Raw genomic sequence first — 18915 nt, 5'->3', positions numbered from 1 at the left:
TAATGAGCCACAGCCACTCATGGTACAAAGATGTATCAGAAAGAGGCATTCTGCTAAGCTACGTCCTTTCTGACTGCATGGGTTGAGGGTGCTGCATCTGTGACCCTGTAGTTCAGGGACACTGGATTGTTTGCAGTCTACCTAGGATTTGAGCCGGAAGAAGTCGACCCATTAGAAGACAGTGCCATCTCCAACAGACACAAAGTCATTATGTTGGCAGTCAACCATGTAACTTTCCCCACTTAATGGAACAGAGATGATTATATTAAAGCCAGGTGACCAAGAATGAGATGACCTTGGATGGACAAAGTTCCAAAGACCATTAAGCCAAACTGTCACTAGAACATTAAGACACACTAACAAACTTGGACCCTTGCAATGTCCATCACCAACATGTTTTAATAAGAGATGAACATACACATTTGGCTTCCTTGCAATGTTTACTTCAAGCAGGTATCTCCAAGCAGAGGGTCAGTCTTCTCTGGATTTTGATGGGATCTGGCAGCCTCCTCCCTCCTTCTCTAGGTCCCCCACCTTCATGATGGGGGAAAGGTTCATGTAAACCGAGCCCTGGAGGTGGACGCTGAGACAGAGCTCCAGTCCTTTCTTCCAAACCAACACCCAATTGACCTCCCTGTCTTCCTTTGAAAATGTACAAATGTCACATATCTAGGTACTCCCTCCCCTCCCCACCCCATAGCATCCCTGCTGTGGGGTCCATTGCTGGGACCCCAAGAGCTGCCTCTATGTGAAGACCAAGCCTTGGGCAGCTTAGCAACAAGGGAGGAAAGAACAGCTCTGCTTCAGGGATCTGGGTTCCCTGACCCCACGGGAGAGTGTGGCTGGTGGAGCATCCTTGCTGTCTCTCTACCCTGTCAGCCATCCACCCATGCTCAAAATCCAAAGCATTGGTGCTTCACAGAAAGAAAGAGGAAACCTGTTTTCTTCCTCCAAGGGTCGCCACTGGTCTGGCCAAGGAGGGAGCCAGAAAAGAAGCCTGAAACGGCCCCTCCGCTGCTTCCAACGGGGAGGCCCCCTGCTTTGCCTTTGGACTTGAGTCTCACCTCTCCTCGGTCTCAGTCTCCAGCTCCTGGGGTAACAGCTTTCTGAGGTTGTCATCCAGTGTAAGCCCAGCTGTCTCCATGGACACATCTGTTTCCCCTGGAGCCAGAGACAGCAACTCCAGAAGAGGGGTGGGGGGCACATGGCTCAAGTTCAAATGCATGTCCATCTGCCAAAGTCATCACTAGTCAGGCCCTGGGGAAGCAGACAGAGGGGCCCCTTTGGGGCATTTCTCAGATCCAAGGAAACGCTGCTGAGGCCACACTCAGTCACCTGCAATTTCAATGAAGAAAGCCTTGGGGCCAGGGATGTAGGAGAACTGAATGAACAAGTTGGATTGGTAGGTGGCAGGTGTCGACTCACCTGGGTGGGGGGTGTCACATGAGTCTGGGCCTGTTCTGTATCTACAGGGATCATTTGTTTTTGTTCACTGAGGGTGTGACCAGCTGATTCTGGATGGTATCACTGGACACTTCCAAAGTGGCACTTTCCCCATGAGGAGCCACAGGTTAGTAACGCACCTCCCCTGACACAGAGAACCCCCCCCCCCCAGAGCCAATGCCTTCCCATCCCCAGGTGGATCTCGATGAATGTGAGCAAATGGAGTCAAGACACAAAGCCCTGTTGGTCCAGGTCATACTCTCGGGTTCTTGGTGGTGGCAGTGACAGTCAGTGCCCCAGCTGGGCTCCACCAGCTTTCTGCGTGCTATAGCCTCAAAGACCAGCTCAGCCCCCCAGCAGTCACTACTCCTGCGAGCCAGAGTTCGACCTGGGGACGCCCGTGCCATGCATCCCTCGGCCGACCATCTCCTGGCCCCACTCCCGGTGGCTGGATTCCTGCAGTCCTCGGCCTTTGGTCTCGATAGGCAGAAAGCAGGAGGCCAGGGCGGCCAGGAGGCAGCAGCCGCTATAAACCGCCAGCGTCAGGTACACGGAGGATTCCAGCATCACCTGGGGAAGGAGATGTTCACAGGTGAGAGCATCCTTTCTGAACCCGAGGCACCGCCAACCATCAATACTCTTAGCAAGGCCAGGCCCTGTCGGAGCAGTCTGTGAGACTGTCTTGTTTAGTCTTCCAATAGCTGGGTGAGGTAGGTACTTTATCCCCATTTTACAGAGGGGGACACTGAGGCTCAATGAGGGTAAGTAGCATACCTATGATAGTTCAGTTTACGTGTCGACTTGGCTAGGCTATGATTCTCAGTGGTGTGGCCAAACCCTGGACTGATTGCTGTTCCACAATGTAATGTAATGTAATGACTTTCCATAATGTGATCTGCTGTGATCAACCAACCAGTTGAAAGGTGAGTTGCCTTGGGGGTGTGGTCTGTCTCTAGAATATAAATGGGTATTCTGGCAGAGCTCACTCTTGCAAGCTCACCCTCTCTTTCTCTCTTGATTGGTACTCTCCTTATCACCTGACCTAACACATTTTAGGGTCTTAGGATATAAGCCTGCAGAAGTCTCCAAACTGCCACCTGACCAGCAGATTTGGGACTTGCCAGCCCTCACGACTGCATAAGCCATTTCCTTGAAGTCAATCTCTCTCTCTCTCACCACACACACATACACACACACACACACAAAAAAAAAAAAAAAAAAAAAACCAAATAAACCAAACTCGTTGCTGTCAAGTTGATTCCAACTCATAGTGACCCTATAGGACAGAGGAGAACTGCCCCATAGGGCTTCTAAGGCAGTAATTTTTACGAAAACAGACTGCCACATCTTTCTCCCTCACAGCAGCTGGTGGGTTCGAACCATCAACCTTTCAGTTAGCAGTCAAGTGCTTAACCACTGTACCACCAGGGCTCCATATATATATTTGTGTAAAAACATACCGTATTTTTACGCAAATAACACACATCTTCTATGTCCGTTTGCCAACTGCGCCCCCTCAAGGTATTTTTGTAAGCATGCTATGCTAATTTTTTTTACAGCAACATGTAAAAAAAATTGGCATAGTGGCACTATATGTATATATATACATACATACAAATACGTCTCACTAGTTCTGTTTCTCTAGAGAATCCTGACTTAGACAATCCCCAAGTTCATAGAGATAATAAGGATGGGACTGAGATTTGAACCCAGGCCTGTCAGATTTAAGAGTCTGTACTCCTTGCAACTACACTCTCTCCCAGGGCAGTGTCTCCGCTGAATTCCAAAAATCACACAGCAGAGCGGAGTCTCAGTTCCCCATCTGCCAAATGGGCATGAGGGCAGTACCTAATTGCCGTCAAGTGGACTCTGACTCATGATCACGCCACGTGTGTCAGAGTAGAACTGTGTTCCACAGGGTTTTAAATGGCTGCTTTTTCAGAAGTAGATTGCCAGGACTTTCTGCTGAGGCATCTCTGAGTGGACTCGAATCATCAACCTTTCCGTTAGCAGCTGAGTGCATTAACCGTTTGCTCCACCCAGGGACTCTTTGCGGGCAGTAGCCACTTTCTAATGAGAGGATACCTGGGCAACACCTGACACAATATGAACACATGGGGAGCTCTCAATCATTATTAGTCAGTTAAAAAAAAAAACAAACCTGTTGCCGTGGAGTCAATTCCAACTCATGGTGGCACAGTGGTTAAGAGCTATAGCATGGTACGGCTGCTAACCAAAAGGTGGGCAGTTTGAATCCACCAGCCACTCCTTGGAAACCCTATGGGGCACTTCCACTCTGTCCTATAGGGTTGCTATGAGTCGCTATTATTATTAGTCAGCAGTGACATACAATGGCCCAAAACAACAGGGCAGAACAGAAATACTTGGCTAAAAATGAATTGGATATAAAAAGCAAAATGATTTTAAAATAACATCTCTAAAAATGGAGAGATGCCCATCAACAGATGAATGGATTAAAAAAATGTGGTATATACATACAATGGAATATTATTTAACCCTAAAGAGAAATTAAGCCCTGATACAGTAAAACCCGCAAAAGCCAGAACCTATGTAAGGTGAAAATCTGTCAGAGAAGGAAAACTTAAATATTTTCCACTAAAGCAAGCGATAGAAAAGTGGTAAGACTGCACTCTGTCAAAGGCGGAAAACTTATGGGACTTGGAAAAACAGAGCAGTCCCGTTGAGTCCGGCTCTCACAGGTTTCACTGTACATGCTATGATATGGCTGAACCTTGAAAATATTATCCCGAGTGAAATAAATCAGATACAAATGGACAAATATTGCATAATCTCACTTATATGAAGTAATCCAGAATAGGGAAATGCATAGAGACAAAAGGTTACTAATGATTACCAGGGGCTGAAAGAGAGGGGAATGGGACGTTATTGCTGAAGAGGTACCGAGTGTCAGTTTGGGGTGAGGAAAAACTTTTGGAAACAGATATTGGTGACGGTTGTACAATTTGGTGAATGTAATTAACGTCACTGAACTGTACACTCAAAAATGGGTTAATCCCAACCCACCTGGAGCAAAGGAGAATGAAGAACACCAAAGACACAAGGAAAGTATTAGCCCAAGAAACAGAAAGGGCCACATAAACCAGAGACTCCATCAGCCTGAGACCAGAAGAAATAGATGGTACCCGGCTACCACCAAGGACCGCCCTGACAGGGAACACAACAGAGAGTCCTGGAAGGAGCAGGAGAAAGGTGGGGTGCAGAACTCAAGTTCTAGTAAAAAGACCAGACTTAATGGTTTGACTGAGACTGGAGGGACCCCAGAAGACATGGCCCCTAGACTCTCTGTTAGCCCAAAACTAAAACCATTCCTGAGGCCAACTCTTCAGACAAAGATTAGACTGGACTACGGAACATAAAATGATACTCGTGAAGAGTGTGTTTCTTAGCTCAAGTAGATACGTGAGACTCAATGGGCAGCTCCTGTCCGGAGGTGAGATGAGAAAGCGGAGAGGGTCAGGAGCTGGTTGAATGGACACAGGAAATCCGGGGTGGAAAGGAGGAGTGTGCTGTCACAGTATAGGGAGAGCAGTTGGGGTCACGTAACAATGTATGCATAAATTTTTGTATGAGAGACTAACTTGAATCGTAAACTTTTACTTAAAGCACAACAATTTAAAAAAATAGTTGTCTCTGGAGGACAGGAAGTAGGAAAAAAACGGGTTAAATGGCAAACTTTTTATTATATATATTTTACCACAATAAAATTTTTTTTTAAACCGGATAGAAATGCTTCCAGGCACACACACAAACAGCTGCAAAATCTGCAATGACGCCTAATTATCCAACACTCAGGAGCAGGGACTGGGGTATTTGTTTTCCACTAAGTCATGTTGGCCTACTGGCTTTTGGCCAAATCATCTGGAGCCCCCAGGGTGTTCTGCATAGGAAAGTCCTGGCTTTGATTCCCAGCTACCTCCTTACCTCCCATCGGTGTGGCCATGGGCGAGTTCAAGTGCCTTTCTTCTTCGGAGCCTACTTTCTCATCTGCAAGCAATATTTCTTCTCTATGGGTGGGTTGTTAGGATACAATAGGGATGCACCTGAGGAGCTCTGCAGAAGGCGCAGCACGTAGTAGCTGCTGGTAATGCATGGGCTTTGCGACCCACCCCCCGTATTTGGGGTGACACCTACCTGAGCAATGAACGGAGTGATGAGAGCACCCACTCTTGCCATACCACTGCAGGAGCCCAGGCCCAGCGCCCGTGTCGCGGTGGGGTAGACCTGAAACACAGCGGCCGGGAAGAGACTTCTGAAAATGCAGGTCCCTCCCTCCTCCCCAGCTCAGCCTGACAGGAGAGTCCCCCAGAGGCAGGCCTGAAGTTAGGGTGACCCCACTAAGGGATGGGAGACTGGAAAGGAGACAAGAACTCAACTGAGAAAGAGGGCAAGGGGCTGAGCTGTGGGAGGGAAACCAGTATGGGGGTCCTCCTTGCTCTGGGTGGGGGGTGGTCCCCAAAGACCCCCTCCCTCAGGAACTGCTGCACAATCAGGACACAGGCCCTGCTCCACCTGCCGCTTTTCGTTAGTAGCATCGCCTTGAAGCACCAGTCCGGACTTCCAAATACTTTCATAGATACAGTGATGTAAATGTCCACACAGCTTCTCCAAAAATTTGCACTCAGTTATGGCCACTTGACTAGTCTCCCCCATGCAAAGTAAGAAGGGACTGGGTATTTTCCAACCGTAATCAGTCGCCATTGAGTCAACTTGACTCATGGCGACCCCATGTGTGTCAGAGTAGAACTGCTCTGGCTGTCTGGGTTCTGGTTGGGTTCAGCCAATGGGAAGCTCCATTGGAAGATGGGAGGCGGGAGGAGAGAGGGGCTGGAGTATTTATTCCTCTGCTTCCTCCCTCCCAGGTTGCCTCAGGCCTGCTGTGTCCCTCAACTAAATGTCAGCTTCTCTCGAAGCCACTCTCTCCACACAACTCTCTCCTGGGACCCAGGAGCAGCTCCCTCCCCCCACCCCATCAGGCCTAGGGTGGTTAACAGCTACTCCAGCCACCCCCACCCCACTGCAAGCTCTGGGATACTGCTCTATCACTTGTTGGTTTCCCTCAGCACTAGTCCCTTTATTAAACTCTTCTGAATTACCCAGTTACCCAGTTGGACTGATACATGCACTGACATATATTGGTATTTGCACAGAAAAATCTGGAAGAATATACACTGAACTGTTTAAGAAAGTTGTCTCTTGGATGGAGGGGTTGTGGGAAACTTTCATTTTTGGTTTTAGACAGTCGTGTAACATTTGGATTTTTACACTGAGCATACATTTTTATAAGCAGAAGCAAAAGATTAAAAAATAAGTTAAAATAATGAAGGGCTTCACAGTCACCACTCAGAGCCAAGGACAAATTTTCTTTCGAAGGAGCCCAGGTGGAGTGTTTCTGGAGAGTTCCCGCCCTCCCAGCCCCACCTGCTCCCAGACACCCCTCCTACCTCAGGTGTGTAAACATAGGCTGCTTGGAAGCCTCCAGAAATAAATGCTCTTGCGAAGAAGAGTAACATAGTGAGCACATTTCTAGGGAGAAGGAAAAGGGCAGATGAGCAGGTATTATGTCTGTGAACTTGTTTCAGCAAAGACGTATCTGCCCAGAGAGAATTTGCACCCTAGAAATTGACAAAGGTCACCCCCCAACACACACTCGTGCAGGCACACAAGCGCATGTGTGTGCACACACATGCACACATCCATTCCAGTGCCATCTCCAAAGGCCTGTTTTTATAACAGAATCATTCTCCAAAGCACCAGGCTAAGAGATGGAAACATCTGAGGCACCCAGATTGGAGGTAAGGTTGGAGAGAAGTGATAGAAACAATCGAAAACCCAGACAGGAACTTCTCGGGCAGAAATTGAGCCAAATGCCAGCTGAGCTAAGGAAACCAAACTTCTGTCCAGTACTTTTAGGATAATCCTCATCCCAGAACCTCCATTCCATTATTCCTGTAGGCGTCCCAGAACGCCAACATTTCAGGATCTAGGCTATATCTCCCAGGCTTCCTCAGGCCAAGAGGTGGGCCCCTGCTTCTTGATCAGGTTTGGTCTGGAGCCCCTCAGAGTTCAAGAGAAGCACGGGCCACTTCCATATTTTGAGGATGGAAAAATGGAGAATCCCAAAACAGGATTACAAAACAGGGTCTATTTTAAATATTTCCTTTGGGCAAATTAATGCTTTCACACACATATAAATTAAACAGCTATATGCCTGGTCTCGTTAGGAGATGATGTCAAAAGTCTAAATTTGATGTGGGCCGAGTGAGACCTGGGCCAAATTGCCCTCCCGCCCATACCCCCATCAGAACCCTCAACCCTGAACCTGATCTTTTGGTCAGTTGTGAGGCAGTTATGAGCCTCAGTTCTAGCAAGTAGCTAGTAGGCAAGAGGGGAGACCCCTCAGGTAACCCCATGGAGGTATAATCTCCAGCCCGCAGGCCCAAACAGCCACTGACTACAGCCTGAGAAACAAACACTGGGACCAGAGAGAGCTGGTTTACCACCCACCTTCCAACACAGATAAACAGTAGGAGGCTGCAGAGGAAGAAGATGGCGAAGCACAGGGCCATGGTCTTCTTGCGGCCCAGGCGGTCGATAATCCACAGAGTCACAAGGACACCTGGAAGGGGAGCAGAGGCACTGTGGGAGGCAGCTTCTGGCATGGCCCCCGATGACCCTGCCTCCCGGTCTTCATGCCTCCCTTTGAGTGAGGACTGGACCTAGTGGCTCGCTTCTAATGGTTAGAATATGGCCAAACGGATGGAATGCTACTTCTGACATAACGTTATAAAAGATGTGACTTCATCTTGCTGGTAGGCTGTCTCTCTGGCTCTTCTCATGTGCTTGCTCTGATGGAGGAGGCCACTTGGCAAAAAACTGAGGGCGGCCTCTGGCCAACAGCCAGTGAGGAACTGCGGTCCTCTGTCTCACAGCCCTCAAGGAATGTAAGTGAGTGTGGAAGTGGATCTCACCCCATCAAGCCTTCACATGAGACCGCGGACCCTGGGCTAATACCTCAAACATAGCCTTGTGAGAGATGCTGAAGCAAAGGACCCAGGTAAGCCACCCCCAGATTTCTGACCCACAGAAACTGTGAGATAACAGATGTGTATTGCTTTAAGCCACTAAATTTTGGGTTAATTTGTTATGCAGCAATGGATAACCTAACAGGCACCCAAGGAGTCTGAATAATGGCATTCCCTGAATCCAGGTGAGATGCCTGAGCTGGAAATCAGAAACAACTGGGTTCTAAGGTTTCGTCTCGCCTCTAACTTGCTGTGTGGTCTTAGGCTAGTTCCTTGCCTTTGCTGAGCCTCAGTTTCTTAATATGTAAAATGGGAATAAATAAAAATAACTATCTCAGTAGAGGTAGGATAGCATAGTGCTTATTATTAATCATAATGAAAATTTAGGCTAAGCACTTTTACATTTATTACGTTGTGTAATCTTCAGAACTACCCTCCAAGCTAAACACTATTAATAGTTGCATTTTAAATCAGGCAGTCCCTGGATTATGAATGAGTTCCATTCTTAAATCTGTCTTTAAGTCAAATTTGTATGTAAGTTGAACAGTTAGGTACAGTTTGTATCTAATGTCAGTCAAATGTTTGTCTTAGTATATAGTATATTTTTCTATGCATAAAAACATTAAAGAAACACAGATACACTAAAACATCTTTAACATAATAGTACAGTCATGATAATAAGAATGTTTCGATGCACGCCACAAGGTAGTGCCCATTTGTTATTACAAACCATTGTATGTACGTCGAATTTTTAATATAATAGGCTTTATGGGATTGTTTCATAACTACAGGTTGCACGTAAGTCGGACGTTCGTAACCCAGGGACTGCCTGTACTTATTCGATCAATGAATGAAGTGCCTACTGTGTGCCGGAGCGCATAGTAGTGGGGCACAGCGGTTAAGAGCTCAGCTGCTAATCAAAAGATCAGCAGTTCAAATCCACCAGCTGCTCCTTTGAAGCCCTATGGGGCAGTTCTACTCTGTCCTATAGGGTCACTATGAGTCGGAATTGACTCGATGGCAATGGGTTTGGTTTGGTCTTTGGGGTACTATGTGCCAGGAATTGTTCTAGAGGCATGGATGTGTCAGTGAACAAAGAAAAACAGCAAAACAATAACCACAATAAATAAGGAAAGAAGAATCTGAGTTTCAGAGAGGTAAAGTGAATTGCCTAAACTCATGGAGCTGGTGAGTGGCAATGCTGAGTTTAACTCCTGAGCCTTTCATCTTACCCACTAAGCTACAGGGAAAGGGTTTTAGAAGAAAGATAGACAGTGTAGTACAGGATTGAAGACTCTGGGGTGGGATCACCGTTTTTATTTCTGCTCTGCTGGCTGCAGGACCCTAAGTGTCTTAGTTAAGTTTCCCCAGAAACAGACTCTGGGACAAGGATGCAAGTGCAAGGTGTCTACTTGGGAGGTACAGTTTCTGTTCTGCTGGGCAAGTTATTTTACCTTTCTGAGCCTCAGTTTCTTCAGTTGTAAAATGGGAATAATTACACTACCTCATAAGATTAAATGAGATCATATCTGTAAAGCAATTAGCACAGTGCCTGGTATAAGGAAAGCACTCAATAAATACTAGATGTTATTATTGTTATAATTATTATCATTCCTTTTAAAGGAAAAGGTAGCTCACCTTTGCATTATGTGCAAGTTTGGATTTTCTACAGCCCACTGACCTTTCCCAGTGTGATTGGTTTGTGAGGCAATTCTCCATGGGTCTCTTGTATTTCTGCACATCTTGTGAGCAAAGCACTAGCTGCCCTTTTGTTCAGACTCTCATTTCAAGGATGTTTGTATAACAAACAGCCTTGGAGGATAGAATTAGTGTCTGCCTCTGGAGCAAAAGGCAGGTTTGTTTACTGTCCAATAATAAAGAATGATGTCTCCCTGTGGGGCAAAGCTTGGGCAGGATTCTGGCAGTCTATTACAAAATATTTGAGTTCTCTAAGCTTGGAGTTCCTCAGCTGTGTTGCAAATCCATTGCATCTGTAGCATCCACCTGGGCTCTTTGCTTCACCCCTGTGGGACCTGGGGGCAAGGGAACTGATACCAATATGCTACTCATGCTGCTTGCTGTGCCATGAGTAATAATGTCTTTAGTCCCTGACCCAGGTGTCTCATGTCTTCTGCCAGCATGCTTGCAACTGGGTGAGTAAATTTGTTAATAGTCTTCAAGTGGGGTAGAATCTCAGCCCCCTTCACAGTTCTTGAAAACTTGTAGCTAAAGTTTAAGCAAAAAAAAAAAATCCCTTGCTTCCCTAGAAATGGGGTTTATTTCCAAGCAGCACCAGACTGAGCCACCAGCCCAGCAGCTCCACATTCTCAGGCTTCCCTGCCCCAGACCCACCTCGCACAGGTCCTTTACCTGGGAACTCAGAGAGGGTGGTCCACAGCAGGTCCATATAATCATCCTCACTCAGGTACTCACAGGCCAGGCTGCATTTGGCCTCTACTGTCTTCTTCTGGTTGGAGACTAGGGGGTGGAGTGATGGGCAGAGAGAGAGAAAGAGCTATGTACAAGGCTTGGAGTCACACTTTCCTGCTCCTCATACCTTCTTCTCTGGGTATGAGATAGCTGGGGTTTCCATCTCTAGGTGTGGAAAGAGCCCAGGTTCAGAGTCAGACAGACTGCTTTAAATTCCAACCAGTAGTGCTACAGCTTCATCTCTCTGAGCCTCAGTTTCCTTATAAAACTGGGCCTAAGGAAACCACTGTGCAGGGTAGTTGAGAGAATGAAAATAGACTGTGCATGTGAATGTGCTTAGCCCAGAATTGGCACATACCAGGTGCTTTTTTGGCAGACAGACTCTAGGGGGGCCTCCATGATCCCTCCTATTATGGGTTGAATTGTATCCCCCAAAGAGATATGTTGAACTCCTAACCCCTGTACCTGTGAATGTGACCCTGTCTGGAAATAAGGTTTTTCTTTTGTTGTGCTGATGAGCTCAAACCAGAGTAGAGTAAGGTGAGTCCTAAACCTAATCACATCTGAGTGGTGTTTTATAAGGGGAGTATAGACACAGACATACAGATGCACAGGGGGAAGACATCACATGAGGGTCATCTACAAGTCAAGGAACATCAAGAAATGTCTGAGGCAACAAAAGCTGAAAGAGACAAGGATTTTCTTGGACAGATGACAGAGAGAGAAAGAGAGCCTATCCCTGCTGACACCCTGAATTTGGACTTCCAGCCTCCAAGACTGCAAGACAATAAACTCCTGTTCTTGAAAGCCACCAACTTGTGGTATTTTTGTTACAGCAGCACTAGGAAACTAACACATCTGCCTCCTGGTGTTCATGCCCTTGTGTGATCCCCAGCCCTTGGTTGTGGGTGGGACCTGTGACTGGGATTTGCTTCTAGCCAATAAGATACAGCAAAGATGATGGTGAGTATGTGATTAATGCATACGATCCTGTTACATAAGATTGTAATGCCCATCTTGCTAGGACTATGTCCCACTGTCTCCTTGATGACTGTGAAGAGGCAAATGGCCACGCTGGTGACCCACATGACAAGGAACCGAGGGTTCTCAGTCCTACAACCATGAGAAATCACAAGGGATTCTTCCCTAGTCGAGCCTCTAAATGAGAACCCAGCCCTGGCTGACGCCTTGACTGTAGCCTAGAAGAGGACTCAACTAAGCTGTGCTCAAGACTCCTGACCCATAGAAACTATGAGACAATAAATATGTGTTGTGTTAAGCTACATTTTGAGGAATGGAGTTTTTAATTCTCATGGAAACCAGGTTTCTGGATTTTGTAGAGGTTGAGGTGACCCACCCAAGCTACTGCCATGAGATGATCTTTGAACATTACCTTGAGAAAACTGGTTTCTTAAAAGTCATCTTTAAGTAATTATCTATTACAGTCCGTTTCTACAAACAGCATTTCCAAAGGTCAGACTAGAAGCTATGATTTAAGGTCAATCAGTGATCACTTTAATTGCTCCTCAAGAAAATGCTGTATGAAATCCTGTATGACCACAAATTGTTTTATCAACTCTATTCTGGCCCTGTTTCCGTGGCAATGTATAATTACTAGTGATAAGTGAGAGCATAAGAATCTGTAAAAGATTTTTCCTCTTTGGAACATTTTTGACTTCCTAGTCGAAAATGTTGCCCTGACTTGAAAATTGTATATTAAATAAACTTCCATCAATTTCTGTTATTGGCTTAATATTATTTTTGTTTCAACAGTTTGTAGTAATAGTGTTATACAACAACAGATAACTAATGCACGCTCATTACTGTCCATCTCTGTCACCCCTCACCCTTTATTGAAAGTGAATCAGAGTGGAACCCGGTAGTCAAAGAGGTGATGGCAATAAGAGTCTTACACCTGATCCAGGATGAATTCATAGTGAAGGATGAATTCTACATTGCTGTATTCCAGCCCTTCCTTTACCCCCCAAAACGCTGGGCTGGTCTCCAAAAAGATAGAGGGGTAACACCTAAGTCAGTCATTTAACAGATGAGACATAGAGAGGATGAGTGCCCCCCAAACCTGTGCCTCCCACAGCTTCTCCATCTCCGATGGTGGCATCTCCACGCTTCCAGTTGTTCAGGTAAAAATCCCGGAAGTTATCCTTGACTCTGCTCTTTATTATAACCCATATTCAATCCATCAACAAATCCTATTGGCTCAGCCTTCAAAAATCTATTAGAATAGGATTGGCTGCTTTTCAGCGCTTCCACTGCTGCCATCCTGGTCTGAGCCATCCTCATCTCTTACCTGGATTACTGTAATAGCCCCCTAACTAGCCTACCTGCGTCTACCTACTTGCACCCCACTCCTGGCGTAGTCCATTTCCAACAGTGCAGCCAGAGGGGTGCTCTTAAAACCTAAGTCAGGTACCTATTTAAAGTACTAAAAGAAAACAACTCTTCACCAAGAATTCTATATCTGGCAAAACTCTTTCTAGAAGGAGGGCAAAATTAAGTCACTCCCAGATAAACAAAAGCTGAGGGAGTTTGCAATGACTAGACCTGCCCTACGAGAAATGCTAATAGAGTTCTTCAGCTAGAACTGAAAAAAATAAAAAAAGTCCTGCCTAGTGCACCGTTGAAGAAGCCCTGGTGGCGCAACGGTTAAGTACTTGGCTGCTAACCTAAAGGCTGGTGATTTGAACCTACCCAGTGTCTCCATGAGAAAAGGATCTAGTGATCTGCTTCCCTAAAGATTACAGCCTAGAAAACCCTGTGGGACATTCCTAACCACACAGTGCATCCTTCTGGGTTATCTCTGCCTGTCATTGTCTTTGAGCTATTTTGTTGTTGCTAGGTGCCATCAAGTCAATTGTCAACTCACAGTGACCCCATGTGATAGAGTAGAACTGCCCCATAGGGTTTTCTAGGCTGTAATCTTTACGGGAGCAGATCACCAGGCCTTTCTCCCAAGGAGCCGCTGGGTGAATTTGAGCCACCAACTTTTCTCTTAGAAGCCAAGTGCTTAACCGCTGCACCACCAGGGCTCCTTTGAGCTATTTTACAACTCTGCAAATCAAAGAATTCTGATAGTAAAGCAAATTATTCCTGTCCTAGTGGAAATGCAAACAGCATCTGGTGGTGATGTGGTTAGCTGGTAAACAGGGTTGCCATACTCACTGCTGCAAATGTCTCCTGCTTGAAAAATTTCTGTGGTGAGTAAAACTAATCCATAGTAAGAAAACGCATTGGAAAACCTGCCAGGAAGTAAGCAAGAAAGGTAAGGAAAAGAATGAACATAGAAACGCAAATCCCCTTTTCCCCATCCCCTCAGGAGGGACTTCTGTGTACCAGTCTTTGGCCCTGGGTCACACTGGGCCTATGGGGGCCTTACTGGGGCTCTTGAATTGAGTAGGAAGACAGCAGGTATGAAGCCTGTTTGTCGCTGCTGTTGTGTGCCATCGAGTCGATTCCGACTCATAGAGACCCTATAGGACAGAATAGAACTGCCCCATAGAGTTTCCAAAGTTGTAAATCTTTACAGAAGTAGACTGCCACATTTTTCTCCTTAGGAGCCTCAGGTGGGTTTGAACCTCCAACCTTTCAGTTAGCAAGTGAGAGCTTTAACCACTTCTACTAGGGCTCCTTCCCGTAAAGATGACAGCCTTGGGAAACCTATGGGGCAATTCTCTATCCTATAGGGTCAGTATGAGTTGAGATCAGACTCCATGGCACACAACAACATCTGTAAGGGCATCTCCTATTTGTAATGTGCGATTTAGGTTTTTCCTTTAAAATACTGATACAAAGTTTGCTTTAAAAATACATTTATCTGCGTAAAATGTGAGTCAGATTAAAGACAGATTTTTTAAGTAATAGCACAGGGGATAAGTGGATAAGGCAGAAATCAGAAAGTGATGCCCAAACGAATGTTTTTGCAAATCCACACTATTTATAAAAGATCCACGTGGTCTCTGTGTTTCACATTAAAACCCCAAACGGGGGCACTGTGGAAGGGGGTAAAATGATCAACCAACAGCTCTTACCATATAAACCACAGCAACAAAGTTGTCCATCTAAACTGCGGCGTGAACAGGTCCCTTATTTTGCCTCGGTCTTCCTGTTTCAAGACAAAGACATGCCATTTACTATTTTCACCTGCAGGAGCGAGGGGCAGCCAGCTGGTGGCCTGAGATTGGGAGCACCCGCTGCCGAGGGGGAGGTTTCTTGTGGGTGGGACACGTGGGGCGCTGGGACCCAGGACTCACTTCCACAGCAGTGCAGCTGAGGAGCCTGACTCTCAAAGGATGGACCCAAGCTCGCCCGCTGCTCTACACCTGGAGCTGGGAAGCAGACTCCTCAAACCTGAACCCTCCCCCCGACCCACCGGCTTCAGACTCGGGGGACAGTCCAGGAAAGTGCAACCGTTTCACACAGACACACACACACACACACACACACACACACACAGACACACACACACACACATAAAACTGGCTTTAGGTCAAGGTGATGATAATTAATGTGCTGAAAATCAATTCACCAATTTGCCAAAAGACCGATTAACTAAGTAACTAACGTATTTGTTCACAAAACAAGCCCCGGGGGTGCAGCAGTCAAGCACTCAGCTGCTATGCTAACCTAAAGCTTGGTGGTTCAAACCCACCCAGTGACTCCACGGCGGAAAGGTCTGGAGACCCACTTCTGTAAAGATTACAGTCTAGAAAACCCTATGGGGCAGCTCAATTCTGTCACATGGGTTGGAATTGACTCAATGGCACCTAACAACAGCTTACTTACCGTATCTTTTGCTTTACATTGTTCTTTTGAAAATATATTTAGTAAATATGAATATCTTCTTAGATATATTTAAGGAACATATTTTTCTTAGCAGCATTTTGACAAATGATCCCTTATTTAAACACAAAGGGAGCCCTAGTTGTGCAGTGGTTAAGCACTCGGCTGCTAACCAAAAGGTCAGCGATTCCAACCTACCAGCTACCCCACAGGAGAAAGATGAGGCTGTCTGCTTCCATAAAGATTACAGTCTTGGAAACCCTATAAGGCAGTCCTACTCTGTCCTATAAGGTCACTATGAGTCGGAATCGACTCCACGACAATGGGTTTGGTTTTTGGTTTTAAAGGTGAAAAAAATTACAGGTCTTAAGGTGGTTTAGACTACCTTGAATATGAATAGGTAGAATATGAAGACTATGAATTGTCTTCATGAATAAAAGTGTTTTTGTAATATATTATTGAAAAGAAGACAGTGTTCATTAAATATGCTTATGGAATATATTTGAGAATGTCTTATTTATTGAATATATTTACAAATCGATTCATTAATATATTTATAGAAAGAATGTATTGATGATTAGATGTATTAATATATATATAAGCCAATTGCCTTCCAGTTGACTCCAATTCATGACGGCCCCATGTTTGTCAGAGTATAACTGTGCTCCATAGGGTTTTCGGTGGCTGATTTTTCAGAAGTAGATCCCCAGGCTTTTCTTCTGAGGTACTTCTGGGTGGACTCGAACCTCCCACCTTTGGGTTAGCAGCTGAGCATGTTAATCATTTGCAGCACTCCAGGACTTCAATATATACATAGAAAAAATATGTTCATATTTGCTGAATATATTCCAAAAGAATATTCCTTAAAACACATTGTTGGTAAATTGATACATTCGGCACATTAAGTCAGGGAAACTGGCTTTTGGAGAATTGGTCTACTTCTGGAAAGCTCTTCTCTCCTCTTTTTGCTTGTCTCAGGATTCACCACCTGCTTGGTGCCTTCCCAGACCATCCTAAGAGAAGTGAGCTCTCCCCCTCTGTGGGTCTCGGTGCCCCTGGCTGCCCTCACTGGCCTTCCCTGCTGCCATGGGGCGATCATAACCCACTATCAAATAAATGGAATCCCACTGCCAGGTACCCTGGAACACCCAGAGATGCCCCGGGGCAGCAGCTCCATCCCAAAGTGATGCCTGCAATTGCAGCATCCACCCTGGCAGCTCTGGGATGCACTTTTGAAACCACTGTGAGCTTTTTCCATCTAGCACATCTTCTTCAGGAACAGATCTCTCCTGCACCCCCAGATCTTTGCGATGGCCCCCTGCCCTGCCCCTGCCGTCCCTCAAGTGTATTTGGGCTACGTCTTGTGGCCTCTACATGGTCAGACCATGCCAAACAGCCTTTGCTGGTCTGGTGAAAATCTGTGCAGCTCTTTTTGCGTAACATGGAGACAATGAGATATATAGCTTTATTTTTAAAACATAAGTTCCTTTTAAGGTCTGTTGTCTGCTTAAGGGTGTCTGTCATGGTTCTCCAATCCACTTGGGTGATCACTGAGGGCAGTGATCTGTACCCCTTCTCCCAACATGCACACACACGTACGCTCTTATGCACACACATATACATACGCACACGTTTTCACAATGATGGATCCCCTGATTGTGTTGCAAGGGGAAAAGTGCCCCATCCATTAAGGGAGACACGGCGCGCAGATTGGCCCCCCGGATCAGAACCTCTCGTGGGGCTTTTAGCGTAGTCTTATTGCACAGCCTTGGCCGATCAGTCACGTATGCCATTCAGACATTCCTGGACAGTGCCGGCGCTGAAAGGTGAAGCCAAAGCAGCCCGTGCTAGCGGGAGTAGCTCCAGGATTGATTAGGGGACATGACATTTCTCTAACCATGGGCTAGACTCTCCCGCTAGGGCTTTTAGCACTTGGCAGTGACCACACACAGATTGGGGTGTCCAAATTCCTCATGCAGGTCCTGGCCAACTGGTCCCCACCCATCCCGTGTACACACACACCTACACGCGCACAGACACACATGCCCCACCCCATGTGCACACACTTACATGTGCTCACAGATGTGCACACCCCATCTCATGTATATACACTCGGCCATACATGTGCTCACAGACACGTATGCCCCACTCCATGTGCACATGCTCACCCACTTGTGTGCTCACAAGCATGCACACCCCATCCCATGTATACACACGTAACAGGTGTATGCTCACAGACACACACACCCCGCGCCATGTATACATGCTCACCACTTACGTGTTCACAGATGCACATGCCCCACCTCATGGGCACATGCTCACTCGTGTGTGCTCACAGACATGCATACCCTACCCTGTGTACTTGTGCTCACCTGACACACATTGACACACAGGCCCCACACTGTGTGTGCACACTTATCCGCACGCACAGATGCGCATGCCCAAATCAGTACCTGTCTGGATATGATGAGCTTCCCCAGTGGCATGGGGGCTCCGTTTTCTGTTGCTATCCTCTTCAAAGTCGTGATGGCCTTTTCCTGGTTCCCGGACAGTACGTCGTACCTTGCACTCTCTGGCAGCCACTGCGGGGACAGGAGACCCAGGGGTGTCCAGTGAGGGCTGAACAGAACACAGACTCCCAGCCACAAACTCTCGTCTGTGTGTGGAGTCAAGAAGACTGGGGGCTCTGGAGCCAGAGGCCTGGCTTCGAATCCTGGCTCTACCATCTGTTATATCAGTTGTGTGACCTTGGTAGCGCAGTGGTTAAGAGCTCAGCTGCTGACCAAAAGGTTGGCAGTTTGAATCCGCCAGCCACTCCTTGGAAACCCTACGGGGAAGTTCTACTCTGTCCTATACGGCCATTGTGAGTTGGAATTGACTTAACAGTAATGGGTTGTCTTTTTTTTTTTCGCTGTGACCTTGACCTCTCTGTGCCTCCATTTCCCCAACCATAAAATGGGGATAATAATAGATATTACTTCTTAGGGTTGCTGAGAGGATTAAATGAGCTAATCCAGGCAAAATGTTTAGCACAGTATCTGGCATGGGTTAGATGGTAGCTGATATTGTTGTCACTGTTACTATTACTATTACTTGGAGCCACTTTCAGAGTCCCAGGAAGGGTGGAATTAAATTAAGAACGCCACTCCCACGTTCATCAGAAATCTCACCCTCATCTCTC

General features: G+C 46.4%; 1 protein-coding gene across 1 annotated transcript in view; it reads right to left on the bottom strand.

Moving 5' to 3' along the window:
- Positions 1–1806: 1806 nt before the first annotated feature.
- Positions 1807–18915, bottom strand: part of SVOP (SV2 related protein) — a 74529-nt gene continuing 57420 nt past the window's right edge. Inside the window, exons 9-16 of the mRNA XM_004378993.1 lie at positions 18188–18316; positions 14984–15057; positions 14118–14194; positions 10878–10985; positions 7990–8101; positions 6927–7008; positions 5617–5706; positions 1807–2013 (exon numbers count right to left, since the gene is read on the bottom strand). Coding sequence (XP_004379050.1) covers positions 1807–2013; positions 5617–5706; positions 6927–7008; positions 7990–8101; positions 10878–10985; positions 14118–14194; positions 14984–15057; positions 18188–18316 — 879 coding nt within the window. The remainder of the gene's footprint in view (positions 2014–5616; positions 5707–6926; positions 7009–7989; positions 8102–10877; positions 10986–14117; positions 14195–14983; positions 15058–18187; positions 18317–18915) is intronic.

Source organism: Trichechus manatus, unplaced genomic scaffold (assembly GCF_000243295.1).
Source record: "Trichechus manatus latirostris isolate Lorelei unplaced genomic scaffold, TriManLat1.0 scaffold00061, whole genome shotgun sequence".
NCBI lineage: Eukaryota > Metazoa > Chordata > Mammalia > Sirenia > Trichechidae > Trichechus > Trichechus manatus.
The sequence above is the reverse complement of the archived record's forward strand: the minus strand, read 5'-3'. Positions and strand labels throughout refer to the sequence as shown.